Source organism: Myodes glareolus, chromosome 15 (assembly GCF_982192425.1).
Source record: "Myodes glareolus chromosome 15, mMyoGla1.1, whole genome shotgun sequence".
In the NCBI taxonomy this organism is placed as follows: domain Eukaryota; kingdom Metazoa; phylum Chordata; class Mammalia; order Rodentia; family Cricetidae; genus Myodes; species Myodes glareolus.
The window spans coordinates 20,036,535-20,059,151 of NC_142040.1; the positions used below are offsets into that span (position 1 = coordinate 20,036,535).

At 44.6% G+C, this 22,617-nt stretch overlaps 1 protein-coding gene across 1 annotated transcript in view; it reads right to left on the reverse strand.

Annotated features, from left to right (window-relative positions):
• Thbs4 (thrombospondin 4) overlaps positions 1 to 22,617 on the reverse strand; it is a 44,876-nt gene that overhangs the window by 14,620 nt on the left and 7,639 nt on the right. Inside the window, exons 3-10 of the mRNA XM_087896792.1 lie at positions 12,879 to 13,126; positions 10,429 to 10,537; positions 9,787 to 9,869; positions 9,408 to 9,459; positions 8,988 to 9,190; positions 7,601 to 7,738; positions 4,752 to 4,820; positions 1,712 to 1,864 (exon numbers count right to left, since the gene is read on the reverse strand). Of these exons, the coding sequence (XP_087752918.1) occupies positions 1,712 to 1,864; positions 4,752 to 4,820; positions 7,601 to 7,738; positions 8,988 to 9,190; positions 9,408 to 9,459; positions 9,787 to 9,869; positions 10,429 to 10,537; positions 12,879 to 13,126 (1,055 nt within the window). The remainder of the gene's footprint in view (positions 1 to 1,711; positions 1,865 to 4,751; positions 4,821 to 7,600; positions 7,739 to 8,987; positions 9,191 to 9,407; positions 9,460 to 9,786; positions 9,870 to 10,428; positions 10,538 to 12,878; positions 13,127 to 22,617) is intronic.

A 22,617-nucleotide genomic window follows, 5' to 3' on the forward strand; every position in this document is an offset into this window, starting at 1 on the left:
ATTTTCCTGCCTGTAACATACCTGGCGCCCCATACGTGTCCCCCTCCTCTGCTCTCCCAGTGTAGCCTGAGTCAGTCCTGCCCCTGTGCCAGAGGCCCCTCCCCAGAGCCCCGCCCCACTCAAGGACTTCCATAGCACCTTCCCAGGGCCTGGAAAATTCAGTTGTGGGTCCAGTCCTCCACTCATTTTAATGGGGAAAAAATTTCCTCTAGGAACAAATACAATTTTAATGAGCCATTTTCTGGCAGATTAAATTATTTTAGTAGTCACACGGAGTTTATTAATCCTTTACCATCTGTCGTTGTGCCTTATTACAAATTCAGAAACATATTAAGAGCCCCATCACCCACCATCCCAGGGGAGCCATCAATTTGCTCACAGAAAATGAGAATTTAAGCACAGATATATACTTACTTTTGAATGACTTTTAAAAGAAGTATGTGTATGTAAAAGCACAGCCAACCATCAGGATTAGGGGAAGGCTTGGTTCTTTCTCTTTCTCTGACAGCACATTCTCCGGATCTTGCCCCAGAATACTAATACTACTATGATGGCTGACTTTATTATACTGTTTTTTTTTTTAACTTTTCAATCTTATTTTCTGATTTGAAAAGTGATAAGATGACTGAGGAAGTTTGCAGCCAGAAAGATAAAGAAGTGTAAATTTGAGGAATGCGATGGGAATTTTCCTGTCTGTCTGTCTATCTATCTATCTATCTATCTATCTATCTATCTATCTATCTATCTATCTAAACATGGTCTCACTGTGCAGTTCCGGCTGGTCTGAAATTAACTCTCTATGACCCAGAGTTTGTGTAGAACAGGCTGGCCTTGAACTTACAGAGACCAGCCTGCCTCTACCTCCCAAGTGCTGGCATTACGTGTCTATGTGTGTGTGTATGTGTGTGTGTGTGTGTGTGCGCTTGCACACGTATGCCATGATACCTGTCCCTGTCCCTGAGGGGAAATTTCCACACTTCTCAGAGGAGCTCACCATGGACAAAGCTTCCTTACTGTGTGCCTGGAGACCCCTAACAGAGAAAGAACAACCCAAGACAGCTGAGATGCTAGTGCATAAGGCCTCTGAGGACTCTGGTCCTAGCTTTGGGAATAGGTTGTGGGGAAAGGTCTCTTTATAGAGGGTTCAGGTAAGAGCTGTGCCTGGAGCAGGGTTGAGAGGGCCACAGAGAAGATGCCACCCACCCATGGGTGACCGTTTCCAGTTTCCATTATTCTTCTCCTCCACCTCTACACTCCCACCCAGCTCCAGAGTGTGAGGCCACAATAACACAGGACATCTACAGGTGAGGACAGTTATGAATGACAATAGGGACGCCATAAAGCATAAGCAGGGGACAAAGCAGGAGGGAGGGAGGCTCTCCCACCTCTCCCATGTCTCAGCGGTTGGCATTTTAGGCAAAATCCCACAGAAGGCCATAGGGAACTGGTATCCTAGTAGGGGTTCCACCATTCAGTTGCCCACATGGCTGGTTGCTCCTTGGCCAAGAGGTAGAGAAAGGGCAGAGATCAAGGTCAGAGGGGCCTCAGAGTGTCGCTCAGAAACCTAACTGAGCCAATTATAATACATTCTGTGCTTGTCTGGACTACAGCTTTTATGTTTTGGCGCACTTTGACCCTGAAGCAAGTAGATACCGGGGAGAGCAATGCTTTCAAGGAAAGAAGAAGATGGCCAAGTGCATCAAGAGCTTACCACACACGTCACATCCCCCTGCCTCTCTTGAATGCACTGCGCATTCACGCTGCATGGGTTCAGCTCTGGGTTCCTGCAGTTTCTTTCAGCCTTGCAGCCCCTTGTCTGGTCGCCAGTGTACCCTGGTTTGCAAGGCCCACAGCGGTAAGATCCCTACAAGGGACAAAGGTGAGATGATAAGCCAGAGTCGGGTGAAGATCATTTTTCTCCACTCGGTGGCACGAGGATCGAGCATAACGACCCATAGCTCTCTGCTCACATGCATGTCTCATAACCTCCTGTGCATGCTGGGAAACCTGCCACCAGGTGGGAAGCTGCAACTGGACACATAGCCATTAGAGAACCAGGACCGAAGGTGGAGAAGGCAGGGTGGTGGCTTTCCAGCACCACCGTAGGAGCAAAGGGGAGAGGCTGAAGGTTGCAGTGAGGTGCTGGGAGGCAAAATGACGGAGGTCACTCTGGGATAGGGAGATGGCCTGCTTAAAAGGTAAGGTTAAAAATAACGGTTCCTTTGGCTTCTATACACACGGTGATGGTTTACCCTGAGAAGTTCTGATGAGGTAGGTTATCTAGGAAGAAGCAAAGAAGCTGTAGGCTCCACAGAGCACTTTGCAGACTAAAAGAGGACTTATTATTATTATTATTATTATTATTAGTAGTAGTAGTAGTAGTAGTAATCTTTTGAGATAGGGTTTCTCTGTGTAGCTCTGGCTGTCCTGGAACTCACTCTGTAGACCAGGCTGGCTTCAAATTCACAAAGATCTGCCTGCCTCTGCTTCCCAAGTGCTGGGATTAAAGCGTGCACCACCACTGCCTGGCTTAATTTTTTTTAAAGTTAAAATATATCAATACACATAATTTTTAGAGTTGTTTTTAATATCCATGGATTTATTTCAAATGTATGAATATTTTGTCTGCACATCTGTATGTGCACCACACGCATGCCTGGTGCCTCCAGAGGCTAGAAGAGGGTGTCAGTCCTCTGGAACTGGAGTTACAGATTGTTAGCCTCCGTGTGGATATTGGGAACCAAATCCTGGTCCTCTGCAGGAGCAGCAAGTACTCCTAACCCCTGAGCCATTTTTCAGCCCCTCAAAGTGTTTTTCCTATTAAATATTTTCAGTTTTATTGAGATTCAACTAGCAAATAAAAGTCTATACATAGCGGGTTTCTTTGGAGGGAGGATGTCGAGTGCCATGAAATGTGTGTGGAAATCAAAGGGCAGCCGATGGGAGTCAGTGTTCTCCTTTCACCAGGTAGGTCCCAGGAATCGAACACAGAATGTTAGGCTTGGCAGCAAGCACTTTTGCCTGCCACGCCATCTCGCTGGCTCAGAAATTGTGCATACTTAAACTTTTCAGCGCGATGATATCTACATTGTGAAATAATTACCACAGTTAATTTACACAGCATGGCTATCACCTCATTGTAATGACCTCTCTTTGTTTGGTTTTTAGGTCTTGAACTTCAAGTGAACCTGCTGCCTCAGGCCCCTAGGTACTGGTATTATAGGTGGGACCTTCCCCCTTCATTTTGAATATTTGTTTTACACATAAATACATCACTTCCTAAGTATGGTCGGCACAACTGCATGATGGCATTTCAGGGTGTATTCACTCACAAAGCTCAAATGACTAGCTAATCCGCAGTTGGACAATTCTAATGGCTGTGGACCTCTTGACCGTCAAGGCCGATGACCGTTCCCAGTGATTTTTGGAATAATCTGTCAGTTTGTTGGGCACACTCCTTCCTTTTCACGGCTTCTGCTCTTTTTCTCTTGCCTACCCCCTCACCTTGGGGTTCTCTGGAATTCTATCCATTGTTGTTTTTCCTCTCTCTGGGTGGCTTCTGTAACTATCTTTATATCAAGCTTTGTCCTGAAAAAAGTCTAAAAAGCATAAGTACCACTGTGTTCCCAAGTGGTCATAGCATACTGGCAAAGGCCTCAGACTCGGCAGCAGGACCGGAACCTAAGGAGATGTGTGGCCTCAGCGTAATCGCGCAACATCCCAGCACTGCAGCCTTAATCCATAAACTGGGCACCACATACTACTGCCCACTCACCGGGCTCTCTTGAGAACTAAAGAAAGTGATGATGTTTATAGAGGACTTCTGCTTGCAAGGGAATGAGATGGGACTTAACCAGCTTTCCCAGAGAATTATGGTGCATTAGAAAGACGTCTTTTTGTAAGCGTTTTGGTAACCGAGAAGAATCAGGTTATTCTTTCATTGTTATTCTATTCTGCTCCATCTTTAATGCTCACACGGTTAATAGGAACTTCTGGAATAAAGCCTGTGCCAGAGTATTTAAATTACAGACTTCCCTAAGTACTAAGCATTTAAATTAAATGCGAATAACTTTTTGAAAATTTTTCTTTCAAAAGAAAATAAAAACTACTATTGTTTGATGATCCCATAGCTACCAGTAAAATCCGGAACCATTAACAGAACCTAACAGGCTCTTCAGGTGAACGATGCCCAGCTTTGCCATCAGTATTTGCTTTGGCATCCCCTAGCAGACCCAGCTCTTGGTGTATAATATGAGGCTTTTCCAGGAGGGCTTAACCAAGGAAGGGAGCCCAAGTCTGAGCCTCAGGGGTTCCATTCAGGAAGGTGGCAGAGGACAGAGCTACCCGAAGACCTGCATTTTCCCATCTTTTCTTCCTGTCTGTGGGCACATGGCGACCAGCTGCCACATGGCACAGAAGAGCCTTTGTCATTGCCACCCCTTCCCTGCCACAGTGGACAGGAGCCCAAAGGAGCTTTCTTTCCTTAGCTGGGCTTCGACCAGTAACATTTTCACAGTGATGACAACAGGAACTAATTGTCAACGAACAGAAACATTTGACAAAGGATGAAGAACTTGGCTTTTTAATATAAAAACGAATTCTAAAATGACTCCTACAGTAAACAGGCTTTCAGCACAGACTTTGCCCTCGCTCTGCCACGAAATGTTACACGTGCATATGGCCTGCGTGTTTGGAGTTACGATCTCCACACCCACCTGCCCGCTTCTGAACCTGTTATTAGAAACGCTTACCAGAGTGTTGATGCAGACAGAATTCAGAACACACGCTCCGTTCCGACACTCATCGACATCAGTGCACACCTAGGTACGAAAGTTCAAAGACAGCTCAGACCCACTGCTTAAAAAAAAAAAAGAGGTGCAGGGTTTTCCTGTCTTGACACTTCTAGGTGTAGACACACGGGATTTCAGGTAGAATGTTAAGGGAGGATTGATGTTGATCTCTAGGCATTTGCCCACTTAATCTAACTGCAGATGCTAACTGTCCTCACACAGTTTAAAGCCGTTCAGAGAAGACAACATAACATATCTACTCCATAGTCTTATGTCATATTTCCTTTCCTTCTTGCCCAATATCCAGTGTACTTCTGAGGATGACTATATCCCTTCAGTTCTGGAAAGTTCTCAGCTTCCCTCTGGTGCTGTTATTTCCAGTCCGTCTTTGGGTCTACCATCAGATAAACCACGAGCATTCCTGTAATGGTTCCTTTAGGCCCATGGCCTCTTGCTTGTTTTATGTACTGTTGCTAAATTCTAAGAGGTATTTTCAGACTCACTCCTTAGCTTGTGAACTGCATGTTAGTGGGGTCTAATCTGTTTCACCTTTGAGTGAGTTTTAAAAAACCTTTTTAACCATATACTAAGTATGTATAATAATGAGTCTCATTGTGACATTTTCATACATGTGTCATCTATTGAGCTATTAAATTTAGTGGTTATACTTTTAACTGGTAATACCTTCTTTCCCTGTCCTAAAAATATTTTTATTGAACTTTCTGTTTGTTTATTTTGAAATGTTTTTAATGTAAGTAGAGTTACATCACTTCCCTTACCTTTCCTTCCTCTAGCCCCTCTAAGCTACCCTCCCTTGGACATTCCCATGGCCCCTACTCTCAAGTTGATAGCTCCTTTTTCTTTGATTATATTTGTTACAAGCACATATATGTATGCATGCGCATAACTCTAAATAAATAACTCCTGCATCTATGGCTCAGAGAACATCTAAAAAGAGGGGATGGAACTATGGTAAGAGTCAGGATACTATGAAATCTTCTGTGGAAACAGTTTCTCCTAGAGATGGCTGCATACACAAGACCAGGAGAATAGCAATATCAATGGCTATATTAACATGGCAGAGAGGAAATTCCATGGGATCCTACCCCTAGACGAAGAAGCAAGGGTCACCGTTGACTGCTGGGAGAGAAATGAGCTTCTCCCAGGTGTGAGTCCCATTATTGACTGTCCATTGCAGAGTGGTCATCAGCCTTGAAGCCACGTACACACACACTGATCATGGTTTCATCTGGATACTGTTCACACTGGTCTGTCTTCCCTTACAGTACCCTTTCCTTTAACTGTAGCACGGATCCTTTCTAGGTGCTTGATGCGCATCCTGTTCCTTCATCACATCTTTGTAGCAAAATCCCAAAATCTTTGGGCAAAATCCCACTGTCCTTGACACTGGGTGTCTGCACACTCTGGTGTGTCTCATTGGCCACAGCGCTGCGATGTTACTGCTTCGGGAAGGTTTTATGCTAATAGCTATGCTTTATGTTAATAGTTATGTTTTATGCTAATACCTGTTTTAGGGGCAACACAGACTTGGAGTTTGTAACTGTAAATGGTATAAACTTGGTGCTGTCCTGCGTGGTAGGCAATTTTTATCTTTGTCAACTGTGTTCTGAAAGCTGAAGTCAAATGTTCTTGCTCCTTTGAGCTACTGATGTTTGTCCATCTCTGTGTCGTGGAGAGGGATGTTCTTTATGTATCTTAGCTTTACATAGGATAAATACATACAGATGAGGTTTCCTAAGTCCATGATGCACATGAGCTGGTGTGGTGACACCGATGTCCCTGACAGCCCTAGAAACACTGCCTTCCTTGATTTCACTGCCCTTGGCAAGTGATTAAAATTTATTATAAAATTCTAGCAAAGTGACTCCTTCATATACACACCCAGTTAGGGTTAAAAATCCACACACATATATATATATATTCGTATTCAGACATCTACTGGGAAATGTTCCTTACTGGCTTATATCAAGCATTTTATATGACATTTTGTCTATTTTCCTTGGCTTAGTCTGAGAGATTTTGTTCTTAGAAGAGAAGCAAAACTTGGCTCATTACCTGCTGGCTGCTTGTCATTCCTCTGTCCAGTTGCTTTCTTTTCCTAGCCTGGAAAAGGATACCCTCCAGAATCCTTTGATAAGCAGCAAGAAAATAATGACCCCCTTGCCCTTCCTCAAAGCTAATCATTTCCCTAAGGTAGTAAAATACATTTATAGACCAACCGTCTTTAAGGGCTGAAAACATCAAAAAGTGCTTCTCAGCCAGTCGGTTAAATAATGACCAGACAGAGCAGAACATTTGGAGATAAATGGGGACTGTCATGCAGTACTGAGGTGCTTTCTGGCAATTTACAGCTTACATAAGAAAAGGGGTAGGCGTCCTTGGGGATTATCTCTACTCGTCAATCCCTCTCATCTTATAGCAACAGCAGCCCCGTAAAGTGATCTCATTTCCCCAAGCTTTGATTTGCCTCTCTGGTTCTCAATTTATTCCGCAGGACAAGATGTCCAAAGGCGATCAACAGAGGAAGTTTGAAATCGCATTGCACATCTGCTATTTCACATTTCTGCTTTCCTAGCAAGACTCTGTTATCCCAACCTTAACAGCTTCGTCCTGCTAGACTTCAGGGTATACGCTCCCAGAAATGAGTCAAAAATCTTCCCTATTGGCTTGCCATATACCACGATATGCCACCAGGCACTGGCTGCTCAAGGTAGTAAAGGGTTATGCCGGGAAGCTGGGGAGTTGTCTGAAATGAAAAATCAATAAAGCCACCATTTCTGCTCCCAAACCTGCTTGTTTGTCTTGGCAAAGTTGACCCCGACGCCCTGCACCATGGGCCCTGTGAAGCCTACTGGGCAGGCATCGCATCTGTAGCCCGGAGCCAAGTTCACACAGCGCACACCTGGATAGCAGGGATGGTATTTGCACTGGGGAAAGAAAATGTTCAGACTTTAGTTCTGCAACTTTCCACAGTCTACTTGCACATGCTAATTTGTATTCTGGAGGCAAAAACAATGACAAAAGGAAATTAAAAATTTTCAAATTCACAGTTAGGTGTCGAATCCCCTCATTCATCCAGTTTAGGTTGCCGTGTTCACTATGTTACAGACACTGGTCAGTCAATATCAAAACAGTCTTTAACCAGTTTGCCTCCCCACCCCACCCCGCCCCCAGCATTCCAATAATTCCCTGCATCAGTCAGTAGGGGACTTTCAAATGACCCCTAAGCATCTGGGACCCTTTCATGGAAAGACCTGGGGAAACTGAGACAGGGCAGGAGTTTCTACAACTGGATAGCATCCTTCAGGGAGGGTCTGCCTCTCTGCCTTCTCCACTCCAGGACTGGAGATGCAGCCTACGAGATGGGTTCTGACATCTATTTTTTTTTTAAAAGCAAACTTTAACTAATGTAAAAAACATGAGCATTTCCTGCCCTTTCAAGAAGGAGGAAAATCCAATCACACCAATATAAACCAGATACAGCTCTGCAGAACATGTGCAGTTATCAGTTCTCCAACTCAGGGTCTCCTGGAGACCAGCCTAACTTCGTATTACTTGGGGAGGTGGTCACAGATGTTAGCCTGAAGGACCCACCTGAGAGGGGCCGCCCCTCAGCTTCTCTCTTCAGCCTTCTTGCGGGTGCAGGCAAAGGCACATTTGGGGCAGTTTTGCTCCCAGCTATGGACACCAATACGGGACCAGACTCGGGACTGGGTGACGGTTCTGCTAGCTTCCTCTGAAGCTCTGCCTGGACCGCCTGCATGCTCCTTAACGGAGCTGCTTCCTGTGAGATTCCCTCTGCCCTTTTATTCTAAGAAGCTCAAAGAAAGCCACCACAACTTCTGGGACAAGGACCCTTACACCGATCGATGTGAGCAAATTTCTTAAATAGATTTCTAGTATAGATTGTGTCAGAGAATCAACACAGCTGTTGGAGTGAGAAGTAGAAACTTCAGCCGTGTAACAAGGTGGCCAAGTAAAAAAGCTGGAAACATGGAGAACGGTAACAACCATGGCCACAATTGTGTGTTGTGCCTTCCTGCTGCCACCCATGGTATCTTGGGGACTCCAAGCATCCGCAAGGAAGCAGTTCTTTGGAGCTGGAGGGCAACTCAGGTGGCACCTAACCCACAGGGAGAGCCCCGGAGAGCCCCACTCTGTCCAGCTGAGCATTACCTCATCAACATCAGAGCAGGTGATCCCGTTCCCTGTGTAACCATCCGGGCAGGGGCCACACTGGAAACCATCCCTGGTGTCTGTACATCGGACGCCTCGGAAGCAAGGGTTGGAGTCACACCGGCGTGTTGCGCGAGTTGGGGGTGCCGGAGGAGCGATGGGCACCAGTGTGTTTGGGGTTGGGGACTGAAAGCTCAGAGGACCTGGAAAACAAGACCAGTTCAATCCATAGGATTATTAATTCCTGCGGAATATAAGGGTACAAAACAAAATTTGGCTTCCTCACGGACTCCTCGCCACCCCCCCCCCCCATGGATTCTAGTGCAGCACGACCAGAAGCTACAGTTGTGTGGCCACACTTCTGATCCTTAGTCTGCACCACCCTACTCGGAACGCCCGGGTCGCCACAGAAGCACTTACCACAAGCCTGGCATTCAGCGATTGTGTTTCGCAAAAATGATGTTTCCTTGACCTTTAGAAACGGAAGGAAAATATTGCAAAGAAATACTTTATATAAACCAAAATGAAAGCATCCTTGTACAACTGTCCAAGAAAGGTTCCCACAGCACTCAAGGAGCCTGCGATGGCTCCCCGACTGCCTTGGCCGTGGAGGTTCACTGCAAGCATGCAGCCGTTTTCTTCTGACCGAGAAAGGGCTGGTGGGCTGTGTGGAGCTGTGTGAGGTTTGTCTCCGGGCAAAGCCCCTCCCTGCCTGTGCGGGTCTACCCCTCCTCCCACCAGCACAGAAAGTTGCTATCATAATGTTCAGGCTTGACTAGTGATGGCCTCTGTTTCTTACTTGCTGCCTCAGAAGATCCTTCACCTCTCCAAGAAGTTGGTTTAATTGTGTCATTTGACCCAAGAATTGTCGATTGAAGTCTCCTGTAGGAACAGCCAAAGGTGAGGAATGTTCAGCCAGCGTCACTTGGTTCCACACTACTAGAGATCAAGGGCTTGATATGTGCTCTGCAATACTGTATTGCTAAGTTATGCCCCTAGTCCATGGCTTTTCTGAGGCAGGGTCTTACTGTATAGCCCAGGCTGGTATCAAACTGGATACCAGCATCCTGAGTACTGGGAATATAGGCATGCACCTCCATGTCACATTGATGACACTCATTTCTAAGTGATTCAAAATCACTTTGACAAGATTATTAAACACCTAGAATATCTGAATTCAATTTATGCCAATTCATCTAATTTTTCTAACAAAATAATGGAACTGATGCTGCTGGTTGGTCTTAATTTGTGAGTTAGGAAAATAAAAGAGTAGCGAAAAGAATCCTTGGCCTGGGCTTTTCCCAAGAGCCTGATTTGTACAGATGCATTCTCTGGGGCTGCCACGCTACCAGCACACATCTAGGTGAGGGGACCCAGCCCCTTTAGGGGCCTGGACGTGTGTCTGTGTTGATGGGTGTGTGTATTGCCCGGGAGCCCACACCTGTGCTTGTGGCAGCCAGAGGCTCACTCTGCTGCAGGAAACAGTCTTGTAGGCTGGCCACCTGGAACAGCGAGCCACGCACCACCAGCTTCAGCTCTTCCAAGAAGTCCTAGGAGGAAAAAAAAAACCAATTGCATACACACCACAGATCACTGCCGCTGTTCTAAAGCCAATGTGCCTGCAGAACCACACTTTGCTAACAGAGTAGCCCTGTGTGCTTGAACACAGGCATTTACATAATTTCTGTAGGTTCACACTGGCCCGAAAGCCTTGTGTGCCCCACCTTTGGGACTGAAGCAAGTGTGAAAGGAGCCGGTTGCCAAGAAAACCCTAGCGTCTGAAAGGGTGTTTACCATCACAGTAAGCATGCCAGCCTGTGGCAGGAGCCTCGCAAGGACTGCCTGGAATATGCTTATAGAGTTTAGATTACAATAAAATAAAGATTCAGTTTGAAGCAGGACTGTTCTTAGGGTGTCTGGGCTCCAGATCGTCATAGCAAGCTTCTGACTTTCTTGGCTACGGGAGTGAGTAATGCTATATTCTGAGGTCACCAGGTACTTGACACTGAGCTGCCTCGTTCCTTTTGTCAGTCTCTCCTTGTTGGCCACAATGTCGGTCTCCTGACGCTTTCATCTTGTACTCTGGGATTCGATGCGATTATGACAGAAAGTTTATGTCAGCTGCTAAAGTGACGTGATCATTGTTATTTTGAAAATTAAGCATTTGTAGAGGAATTCTGGTTTTAAAATTTGTCAAGATTCAATCTGGTAATAAGTACTGAATTGAATGTCAGGCTGTGTGGTCTAGACAGGCGGGACTTCAGGTAGTTCTGATTTTGATGGTGTCCTCAGTGTCTACAACAAGTCAATTTGCTGACAAACTGACCACGAAGACCAAGGCTCTAAGGTCCCTCAGATGGTCTAAGAAGGCAGAACTTTGGAGAATATTCTGAGAATAGTTTCTGTCGACCTGGGGTGACTGGGTCCTGACTTTCAGCAACTGATCTGATTGTAGACACCAATTTTTAAAATGATCAGAGGTGGAAATGTAACTGTCATTCACTCTTGGGTGATTTGGGGGCCTCGAAAATGAAGTCAATCAGATCTTTCTAGTCATTAACTGTCTTCTCTATATAAATTTAGACATTTTCTTTATAACTTACTAAAAATCAGAACAAAATCAAAAATTCCCGGTAGATTTCAACCTTTTTGGAATTTCTGTTTAACAATGCTTTCTAACATGCAGGGACAGAGTTCTAGGATCAGTTTAGAGTTCTCACATCACCACCTAAAACATTACCTCAGTCCTCCGACCAACGGAAACCTGTGCTTATCCCCCAGCCTCTGCGTAGGGTGGGCGTAGACAGCATATGACTAGAGCACATATAACAAAATAACCAAATGGAAATGGAAAATGAGCATGAAAGCCCAGGGGACCACGACATGGTGGCCAAACAGGATCTGGTGACTGGTGCTGGTGTTCCTTCCTCTACCGGACAAAACTCAAGAACTGTGACCAGATCTAAGCCATCACAAAGGACAAAAATTGGTCATCAGTTCTTTATAGGAATCAAAGCATCTCACAGCTAAATGCATATACACATACATAATATACATATACAAACATAATATATATATAATACACACATGCATACATATATGCACATATAACACACACATATACATACATAATACATCCATACATATATACATACAACACATACATGATACACATATATGTGCATAATATATACATACATATATATACATACTGCATACACACATACTACATACTACATTTATACATACATACATACAGCAAAAAATGAAAAGAAATGTGACAATTTCTAAAGTGAGTTTGGTGATAGGACAATTAAAAACTCCCACCAACATGAACATAAAACAGAAGACAGAGCTGATGAATTTTTTGAGACTTCATTGAACATCATTAAGCTTATCTTTGTTAGCAAATGGTTTGCCAATATCCGTGGAAAAAAGATGTTTCTTGTGCTTGGCAATTCTCAACCATTCTTGGTTATTTGCATCAAAATAACAAATAATAACTTTAAAAAAGGAATGAAAACACATGATTCTATTAGACAAAGATAATTTAATTAATTTTTGCTACTCCTTTTAAATTTTACAGTTGTTTGAAAAGTCATTTCCAAACAACTTACTTATTTCATCAGACACCGAAGTTCTCAATTTTGACTTCCTATTAAATACGAGTTTTTAAAAAATATTGATGCCTAGGCACCAGAACTTCAGATTCTGATTTCATTTCTCTCGGGTGGGGGCTAGCTAATAAATGTTTTGTAATTCCACAAGTGACTCTAAACACAGAGTTGGACCAGCAGCGATCAGCTGGTATGGTTTCCTTATCACAGGCCTTTTTACCTGGGGCCATGGAAGCCCATTTTCCACCTTGGAGAATTATTTGTGGGTTCCTACCTGTGGCTTCCTCTGGAATGTTCTCAATTCAATGGACTCGGGGTTCCGGGCAAGGCCGGAAAATGCTCTGGGGAGGCCGCGCACGGAATCCACCTGGGTGCAGTCTAGGTAGAGTTCTATGGAGCCGGCCTCTCTCTGCAAATTGCTCAGTCTCAGGAGAATCCTGTGGCGCCTCCCATCAGCCAGCTGCAAGTTGTTGAAAACCACCAAATGGATCTTCCCATCGTTCTTCAGGTAACGGAGGATGGCTGGAGCCAAAACAAGCAAAGAAGCATGAGAGGAAGGGAGGCGGTTATGGTCAGAGGGCTGGACCGCTGGACAGAATGTAGGTGGTAACTGCAAAGACTAATTTACCACCTTTTGTGTTGCCAGGTGCTATCCTTGGCATGGTGCGGTACCATCAGGCGACTGTTCTTCCTTCTGCGGTGTTTTGCGAGGATGGAAAAGCAGAGAGTGCAAGCAAATCCAAAAGTAAACACTGCAACTTTAATGAATAGACAGAGCCTTGCCCCGTGGGAAAGTCAGATAAAATTCACGAATGTAACGCACCAAGCACACGCGCCGGCGAGCACTTCAGGACAGTGAGTGCTGTTCTCAGCTGCTGTGATGTCGTAGGACAACCCTATGAGATTAGAATAAGCATGGGGGCAGCAAGCAAAACTTAGATAAGTGAAGGCGCTTGCTCAGGTCGGTGTAAGTGGCAGGACCGAGATCAGAGCCCCAGCGCCATGGTTTCAGGGCACAGCAAGGGCTTTGTGAGTGTATCCCACATCACATTTTAGGTGCAGCCTTGTCCCTCAGCCACCCATCACGAACAGTCCAGAAAACAGAGACTTACGACCTTGACCTTCCTTTCTGTTCTCCCAAACACAGAGCTGTCCGTCTTACTATGCACTAACTAAAGACTCAGGGAATTAAATTTTTCTGGCGTTTCAGCTTTGCTTTTTTGCTTTCCATTGTTGACTTGAATATGCTAGGACCTGAGCTAAAATCTGGTCCTGAAAGCCAACCTTTGGTGAGTGGGACTTGCTGCCTGAGTTTTGCTAGAAAGACTAAAATTATTTGTTTTCAAGATCTTGATGAGCCTACCAAGACAATTCCAAGTGTGCACGTGCACACACACACACACACACACACACACACACACACACACACATGGGGTGAGAGAGAGAGAGAGCTAGCTCTAAAATTGAATTCAAACCAATATTTTAAAAAGGAAAGAACGTTCACTTTAGGGTCATAGAGATGACTCAGTGGATACACATTCTTGTTGCCAAGACTGATGACTTGTATTGTCAAAGAGGAGAACCAATTGTTGAAATTTTTCTCTCACTTTGATGAGCACAGCTGATGTACACACAATAAATAATGAAATATGGTAAAAAATGTTAAATAATATTCATTTAAAATCTTTCTGTTAATGAAAACTTTGCACAGCATGTGCATCTGAGAACAACGGGTTCCTTAGATTGAAGCACAACCCTAAACCAAGTCCCTGTGAGATAGTTCCGGAGCTGGGCAGACGGCTCAGTGGTTAGGAGCACCGGTTTGGGTTCCCAGCAGCCACATGACAGTTATGACTCTCTGTAACTCCGGCTCTGAATTCAGTGCCCTCTTCTGGACTCTGTGAACGCCAGGTGCATATCCATACAGATAAACACTCACTCACAGCAAATAAAAGTAAACTTTTGTAAAAAATAAAATAGTTTTATACAAAAGAATAAAAAGATGTTCTTGGTATTTTATTGAATGAAAAGCAAAAGGAAGCTGCAAGTATATCATCTTTCAGAAAATTTATATATGTAAATGCATATATATATATGCATCATTCCAGAGAAAATTGTCAGTGCTAGTTGCATAATTTCAGAGTGTCTCATGATTTTTTTTTCTTTTTTGCTCATCTTCAGTACCTAAGTTTTTTACAAGAAATATCTGCTATTTAGATTAAACAGGATGGGTCAGCCGGTAAAGGCACCTGCTGCTGACAACCTGAGGACCCAGGCTGTGGAGTGCGTGTGCATGCACGAGCACACACACACATACACACATCGCAAAATGTAATACATTTGTATTAAAAGTGGAAACTAGAAGCTAGTACACACATATCAGTCCCTTTTGCTGTTGATTGGAGTGTCTTTCCTAAGTGCCTCTTCAGAAGCCTGGGGATGCCAACTCAGAGCTGTCATGGAGGCCGGCTAGATAACGAACCACGATGTTGCCATGTTGCCAAAGGAAATGATGTGTGCCCGCATCACATTTTCTAGGTTCAATGTCTGACCTCCTTTGAACTCTGCTAGCTTTGCCTCTCCATTTGACAACTGTGTGGGGAAAGGGACAGGCCTGGCCTCACGTTCTGTGACACACAGATGCCACGCAGGGGTCTGACAGAGCTTTTCTTATGTCCGTGTGGTCACCACTGTGCGCTTCCTGTCGGAGAAGACCTTGTAAGATCTTCACCTTCTGTGATAGCTCAATGCTAAGTGTCCTGAAGTATTGGTAAGACTTAATAAAAGCAATAAACACGGTCCGAGAAGACAGAAGCTGATGGCTGCATATGGAGAGAGAGTCTTCCTCCCTCCCTTTTCCTATGGTCTCTTTTCTTTCTCCAGAGTTTGAGTCACTGCCCCTGGGGGAAAAAATGAAGATTTACTTCTAATCTCGGGTGCAACAGAATCTTCACCTCTTTATCCCCTATTTACAGTATCGCAAACTAGCTTAAGATAATGTCTGCACAGCCGGGGGTCGGAGCCGTGCAGTCGCCGAGAGAGGAAGACATGGGGAGCAAACATAAGCCCCCCTTAAATTTTTTTCAGACTTCAATTACTTCACTGCTTAGAGCAGTTTGCAAATACCTGGTGTTTTACAAGCCAATAAAAATGCCATTTGCCTATTGAACTTGAATTAGGTCATACACAGTTTTAGCCAACAGGTTCTCGGTAGAACGACTGCTTCTCCCTGCACTCACAGGTTAAGAGGATGGGCTTGCGTTTAAGACACGGAGTCAAGCGAGCACTCTCGGTTTTCCTCCCCAAAGTAAGATCTGTGTGGATTGCCAAGGAAACAGTGCTTAGGCACAGCGCCACTCTTAACAGACCTTCGCACAGCACGTGGGTCGTGGTTTGCTTTCCCAACTGAACAGTTGAGAGGAACTTTATAAACAGTATCCAGTGGGGTAAAGGCCGTCAATATGAACTTTATAAACAGTATCCAGTGGGGTAAAGGCCGTCAATATGAACTTTATAAACAGTATCCAGTGGGGTAAAGGCCGTCAATATGAACTTTATAAACAGTATCCAGTGGGGTAAAGGCCGTCAATATGAACTTTATAAACAGTATCCAATGGGGTAAAGGCCGTCGATATGAACTTCCAAAGAACAATCAAATGACGCCATTTAAAACTTTCCACACAAAAGCTGACCCAGTGACCCTTCCTTGTCCTAGCCCACAGCAAGCCCTGCCTGTGTGCTCAGCCCCTCCTGAGCGAGTGCTGTACCCCGCCTTGTGTTTCTGGGCCTATGCAGTCAAGTCTCCCGAATGACACATTCCCTCAAGTGCCTAAGACTTGTGACAAAGGGGGAGAGGAAGTGTGTGTGTCTGTGTGTGTTAGAAAAATTATCGAGTGCCTTGATGTTTACCATTCTTCATTCTTGATCTAGTAATTTTTGTTTCTCTTACGGCTTTCATTTTTCTCTTTTATGGCAAACTCCTTACTTCACTGTCTCCATGTTTTTATATGATATCCTCCGAGTTCTTAGCCCACCACAGAAGACAGTCAGGTGCCTGCTGGGAAGGTCAACTTGTCCTCAGCAGTCACAGAGACCCTGCAGCCTCTGGGTGGGTGCCTCCTGACCTCCCCAGAGGTAGAGAGCACACACACTTTCTCTTTTCAGAGCTCCCAGCACGCGGAAGCCAGGCCCTGACTCCGGAACACCACACCTCTGCCAGGTCAGCACTCCAGGGGAAAGCTCCCTGTGTGTATAGTTCTGTTTCTCCAGCTGCAGCTCCATCGGTTCCCATGCTCAGCACACCGTCTTGGTGTTCCACTAATCCTGCTGCCTGATACAAAAAACACAGCCAGGCAGACTGGGAAGGATGCAGGCAGATGCCCCTGTGGCAAGTGACCTCTGCCTCCCTCTGCTGCTTCTCTGAGTTCCTCTCTTAGACCTCTGGTTCACCCTCTCATCGTTGGTCCTTTTTGTATAGTTTTGGGATGGGAAGCCTGAGTTTTCTATAGAATTGTTCTGAGCCTATTGCCTCTTGGTACGTATAATAGTTTGGATTTACTTATATGTGTGTGAAGGTTTTGCACAGATGTATGTTGTGTGCTCTGTATTTGTGTGTGGCTCAGGCAGAGATCAGAAGAGGTTGTCAGATGTCCTGGAACTTGAGCTAGGGATGGTTGTGAGCTGCCAGTTGGATGCTGAGAAGGGATTCCAGGGCCTTATGAGAAGGAGTGCTCTTAACCACTGAGCCATCTCTCCAGCCCAGCTCTTGCCTTTTTAAAGCAAGCACAGGGATGAGCAGGTGAACGCCTTCAGTAGCTCCCTAGGAGTTTTGTTTTGTTTTATTTTGTTTTCATTTTTTGAGACAAGGTTTCTCTGTACCTTTGGAGCCTGTCCTGGAACTCATTCTGTAGACCAGGCTGGCCTTGAACTCACAGAGAGTTCTTGGCCTCCCGAGTTCTGGGATGAAAGGCGTGCACCACCACCACCTGGCTCCCTAGTGGTTTCTCATCAATTCTAAACTCTTTATCCGAGGACAGGTCCCAGTCGGACCATCACCTTAATTTCTTTCCACATTGTCAAGTCTGTTTTCTCCTCATGTTCCCTGTTTCCGAAAGGAGCCATGCACCTGTCTGTTATTGTCACCCACAATCACACTTTTTTAAAAATGTGGAGGACGTTTCTCTCTAAGCTTAGCCTGTTTGTGTCCTTCACAGTCTGGGGCCTGAGCTGATGGCACACAGCTATGTTTGCTTGCCTGTGTATCAGGTGGCACAGCACCCAAACTGCCGAAACTGATTAGATGTCATTTCGGTGACTTTTAAGGCAAACAAAACCATCAAACCAAACCTAAGAGAGAAGGATATGAGGTTCTGCTACATTGAGAAGGAATGTTCAAAAAAGTGCTTTTGAAGAAATGGACCTTGTAGTAAGAAAAATGTTATAGCGTGCTGACTTTTAAAGTAATGAGGCAGGGTGGCGGCTTTAAAATCCTAGAAATGATAGTATTTTGTTGGCCTGGGTAGAGGATTGAGAGGAACCTGACCTGCAGGCACTCAGGGAGGTGGCATTATGACAAATGACTTTACTCTTCAGTACTTTAAAGTCTCAGATGAAAAGCATCATTGCCAACTTGGGTCATCGTTTGAAGTCATTATACATTTAAAAATGCCTCCTTGCTATCAGTGCCCTCCATGGTAGAATTCTGTCTGTCTTTGCTGGTTTATTTTTATGGGTCATGTACTAGGTCATGGTAACTCCTCTACTTTGGTGCTCCATACAAAAGGAGATTGCCAAGCAACTTTTTTCTAATAATCCTCTGGGTGACCATGGTAAATGCAGCCCCGTTTCAAAAGGGTCCTGTAATGGTTTTCACGTACGTAAGGTTTACAGAGGATGGGTGGAGGGAGAAGTCAGAGAAACCAGCAGTGAAGGGAGGCACAGAAATTATCAAAGCGCTGGGGAAGGAGTCGTTTGAAAAGGTTATGAAAGCCGTCAGTAGTGATGCGTTGTCAGTGACAACGTTGTGAGGGGCACGGAGCCCAAAGGTGACGCTCTAGGACACTTACAAAGCAATTTCTTCAGCACCCTGGAGCTTTCCTAGGTTTTGCACAATCTCAGAATATTAACAGGACAGCTCATCCACTTAATGTATTGCTCTGTCACAAATCCCTCCAATAAAAGTGCAGCTGCCCCGGCGCAGTTCTGGCCACAGGGAACCCATTACTTCCTAGAGAAATGCCTGTACCTTTTGGAGAGCGCGTCATGATTTTCCTAGAACTGAGCGCATAAATCCCACCCAGTGGGTTCTAATCCTACTTTTCAGGGCCAGAACAGGGTTATCCTGATCCCCGTGTCAAACAATTTCTTCAAACACTTTCACACCTCTCTTATCTTTTATCTGCTTCTTTATTTTTTTTATTTCCTTTAACTTTCCAACTTGGATGTGATTTTAAAAAGTGTGTGTGTATGTGTGTGCATGTTGGAGGGTTATGTGTGTGTGCGTGAGTGTGCGTGTTGGAGCGATGTGTGTGTGTTGGAGTTGTGTGTGTCTGTGTGTGTGTTGGAGGTGTGTGTGTCAGATGTGTGTGTGTCAGAGGTGTGTGTGTCTGTGTGTGTGTCTGTGTGTTGGAGGTGTGTCCCAAATGGACACTTCTCTTCTTGAGGGAGGCTCTGACTGGACAGTATCCAGGATGAGATGCGGCAGCGTAGATGTGGCTCTGTTGGTTTAAGTAGCCCAGCTACAAATGTGCATTAATGAAAACCAACATCTTAAAGAGCCTTTGAAAGCAGTCACAGGTCTAGAGAACTGGCTGCTCCTCCAGAGGACCTGGGTTCAATTCCCAGCACCCACATGGTGGGTCACAAAACTCTATAACTCTAGTTCCAGGGATCCAACTCCCTCTTTTGGCCTCCATGGGCACTAGACAGGCATGTTGTATACAGACATGCATACAAGCAAAACACTCATGCATAAAATAATAAAGAAAAAAATTTAAAACAGTTGCATCACAATATCTGACAGATCCTTCGCTCAGCAAACATTTTGCACCTCTCCCATGCATCCAGCATGGCGCTCAACACTGGCTCAGTGCTCTCGCCTAGGACTCTGTGGTCAGTTCTCCTGGGTTCTGCAGTCTGCAATCCACTGTTCACTCCTAGAGAATAGATTTACACTTGTACTTAAATCAATTTAATCTGATTGGCTGTGGCCCACTGAGCCGTCTCCCTAATGTTGATAGCACTCAATGTGTTCGATTCTGCTTCCTTGCTTTGTGCTAAGTGTAAACACAATGAAACACTATGGCCAGTTAAGACACTGTTAATGCTTGGCTGCAAAGTGACTTATCTAACCCTAACTGTCTTCTAGTATATTCAGTTTCCAATCACTTGGAAAAGAAAATGAGAGACATCATGGAATTCGTTTCTGAAGTCAGAGTATGTCATCCTCATAGCATGTAGTTGCAAACTTCGGGAATTGTTGGAAAGAAGAGAAAGCTCGCCACGTCTTAGTCTTCCCACCCCTATTTTGTATTTTAAATCCCCAGACTTATTTTCTAGGCAACCCTAAAGTACATGAATAATAATAATATACAACTTAATGGATTTGTTCTAAAGCTCACCATTCTGAGGGTTTCAGGATCTTCTTCTCTATGAAAAGATTGTGTGCCTGTCTGCTTCCTGTGACTCCTCTATGTTAGCAACAGTGGCTACATCCCAATATGTAATCCACCTGGACATGGACAACTAAGTTCACTGAGGGCTGGTACACTGTTTAGAACTCAGTGCACACACGTATTCTGATTGCTGCCCCCCTCATTTTTACCTCCATCCTGGCCCTATCAGCATCACTTATCACCTCCAGTCCCTTTTCCAGATTCATGAATTTTGGCTTTGTTTTGTGACTCCTGTAGTTAAACAGGGCTACCTGTGTGACCATCAGATTAGAGCAATGCATTGGATACCTGTGGGATCATCAGTGAGCACACAGCGGCGGGAACACAGTTGGGGCAACTGTTCCCCTTTCTCTGAATCTTGTTTGTTGATTGGTTGGCGCTGGGACCTGAGCCCAGACTAGGCAAGCATTCCATGGTGTCATCTTCAGCCCTCTTTTTTCCTTTTTAGTTTGAGACAGAGTTTCACTAAGTTGCCCAGGCTAGCCTTGGACTCACTCTGAAACCCATGCTGGCTTTGAATTTTTGATCCTCTTCTCTTCACTTACAGAACTTTGTTATATTGTTGGTATGTACCAGCATGTCCAGATTTGAGGTTGTTGAGTATTTTTTGTTTGTTTAAACAGTTTTAACTATTCTTGACTGTTTGAAGAACGTTTCTTCTGCTGAGTAAGGCAGAAGGAAGAAAGCCAACCTCAGCTAATCTCAGACATCTGTTAATCTTGATCATGTTACTCAGCAGTGAGCTTATTCCTTCCTTCTTCTTCACTCGGAACACAGCACAAATACTGCCTTTATTACTCAATGTGCAAATCAATAACATCAGCTCAACTAGCTTTTAGCCTTCTATGTTCTAACTATTTAATGTTGTAAAGGTTTTTTTTTTTTTTAAAGGCTTTCGCCTTTTGCATGTGGCCATGTTAAAACTGAGCACAGGCATGTTTGGGATGGAAAACGGAAAATGAGTGTTAGGCCTTTTCCAACCTTGATATATTGTGGCGAGACCACAGCACTTACCATTGGTGTTGAGACCTCCCATTTGCCCCTGTTCCTTACTGGGTTTGGAATGCTGGTTTCTGAGGTTCTCCTATCTCCCTCAAACTATACTCGTCTTTAGCCTGCAGGTGTCAGAACTGCTAATCTGAGCCACTGGCTACTTCCTAGCCTCAGACTGAAGAGGGTGACTGACTGCAGTCATGGTAGCAACTTCCCGGGGTACTCTGCATTTCAACACCACCGAGTTGCTCTTGCTAATAACCAAAGAAGACCAAGGGAACAATTCTTCCCATTGTCTTTTCCTCACAGGAAAGGTTATCAGCAAGGCAAGGCAAGGCAAGGCATTGTCTTTGGAAGATGGTTGGCTGAAGAGTAGACATCTGTTCCATCCATCTATCCATCCATCCATCCATCCATCCATCCATCCATCCATCCATCCATCTATCCATCCCTATTTAAGAGCATGAAGTTTTTCATTGACCCCCATAGGCTAATGGGGTTCAGTACGCACTTCCATTTTTGGGGTCACTTTGAGATGACTATTATCACCCTCGCTGTGGAGATGACAACTGTGCTGACAGATTCACAGATGTGCTCATGGTGACAGCTGGCAGGATTTTTAACCAGGACTCAAATCTGGGATGCTAAAAAGAAAGTTGTCTCCATGCCAGATACTAGAATGGCTTCAAAAATATCCAAGCCCATGGTTTCTGTAAAATAGTCATTTATATAAATATCGTACCACCTGCGCTAGTAAGAATTCGACAGATCATTTTTTACCAGATACACTATCTGTATCTTCTTGGATGCAAAAGTTCTCCAATATGCATTCATTTAAAAACTCTTTTCAAGCAATGTGCAGGTACCAGACACTGTAATTCCATAATTTCCACAAAATGGAGTGTCGCCACTTATTTTACTCAACTGCACATATGGAGTCAGTTTTACCATCCTGGCCCTGCTTTAATATATAAAAATGGACATATTAGTAAAGAAACAGGGTAAGGGTTGTCTCACCTCTGCTGAGGAAGCGCTCATAACCTACTGGAGAGACTTGCAAGCAAGTAAAGTACTAGGCAGAGTACAATCGGTACCTCTCTTGGCCAGAAAGCATAAAACCAGAAAAACAAACCTACAAGATGGTTTAAGAGTCTTCAATAGAAGGATTTTGGTATTGGGAGATGGTGCAGGACATGTAATGGGGAGGGCAGAGGGCGAGGACAAAGGGCAGAGAAAGAAAGATGCATGAGTGGGCCCAGAGAGGGATGGCTGCTCTTTCTAGCTGAAGCATGGGCTGCAGAGAATCCCATAATGAGGCACAAATGAGGAAGCACAGTCCAGAGTTAT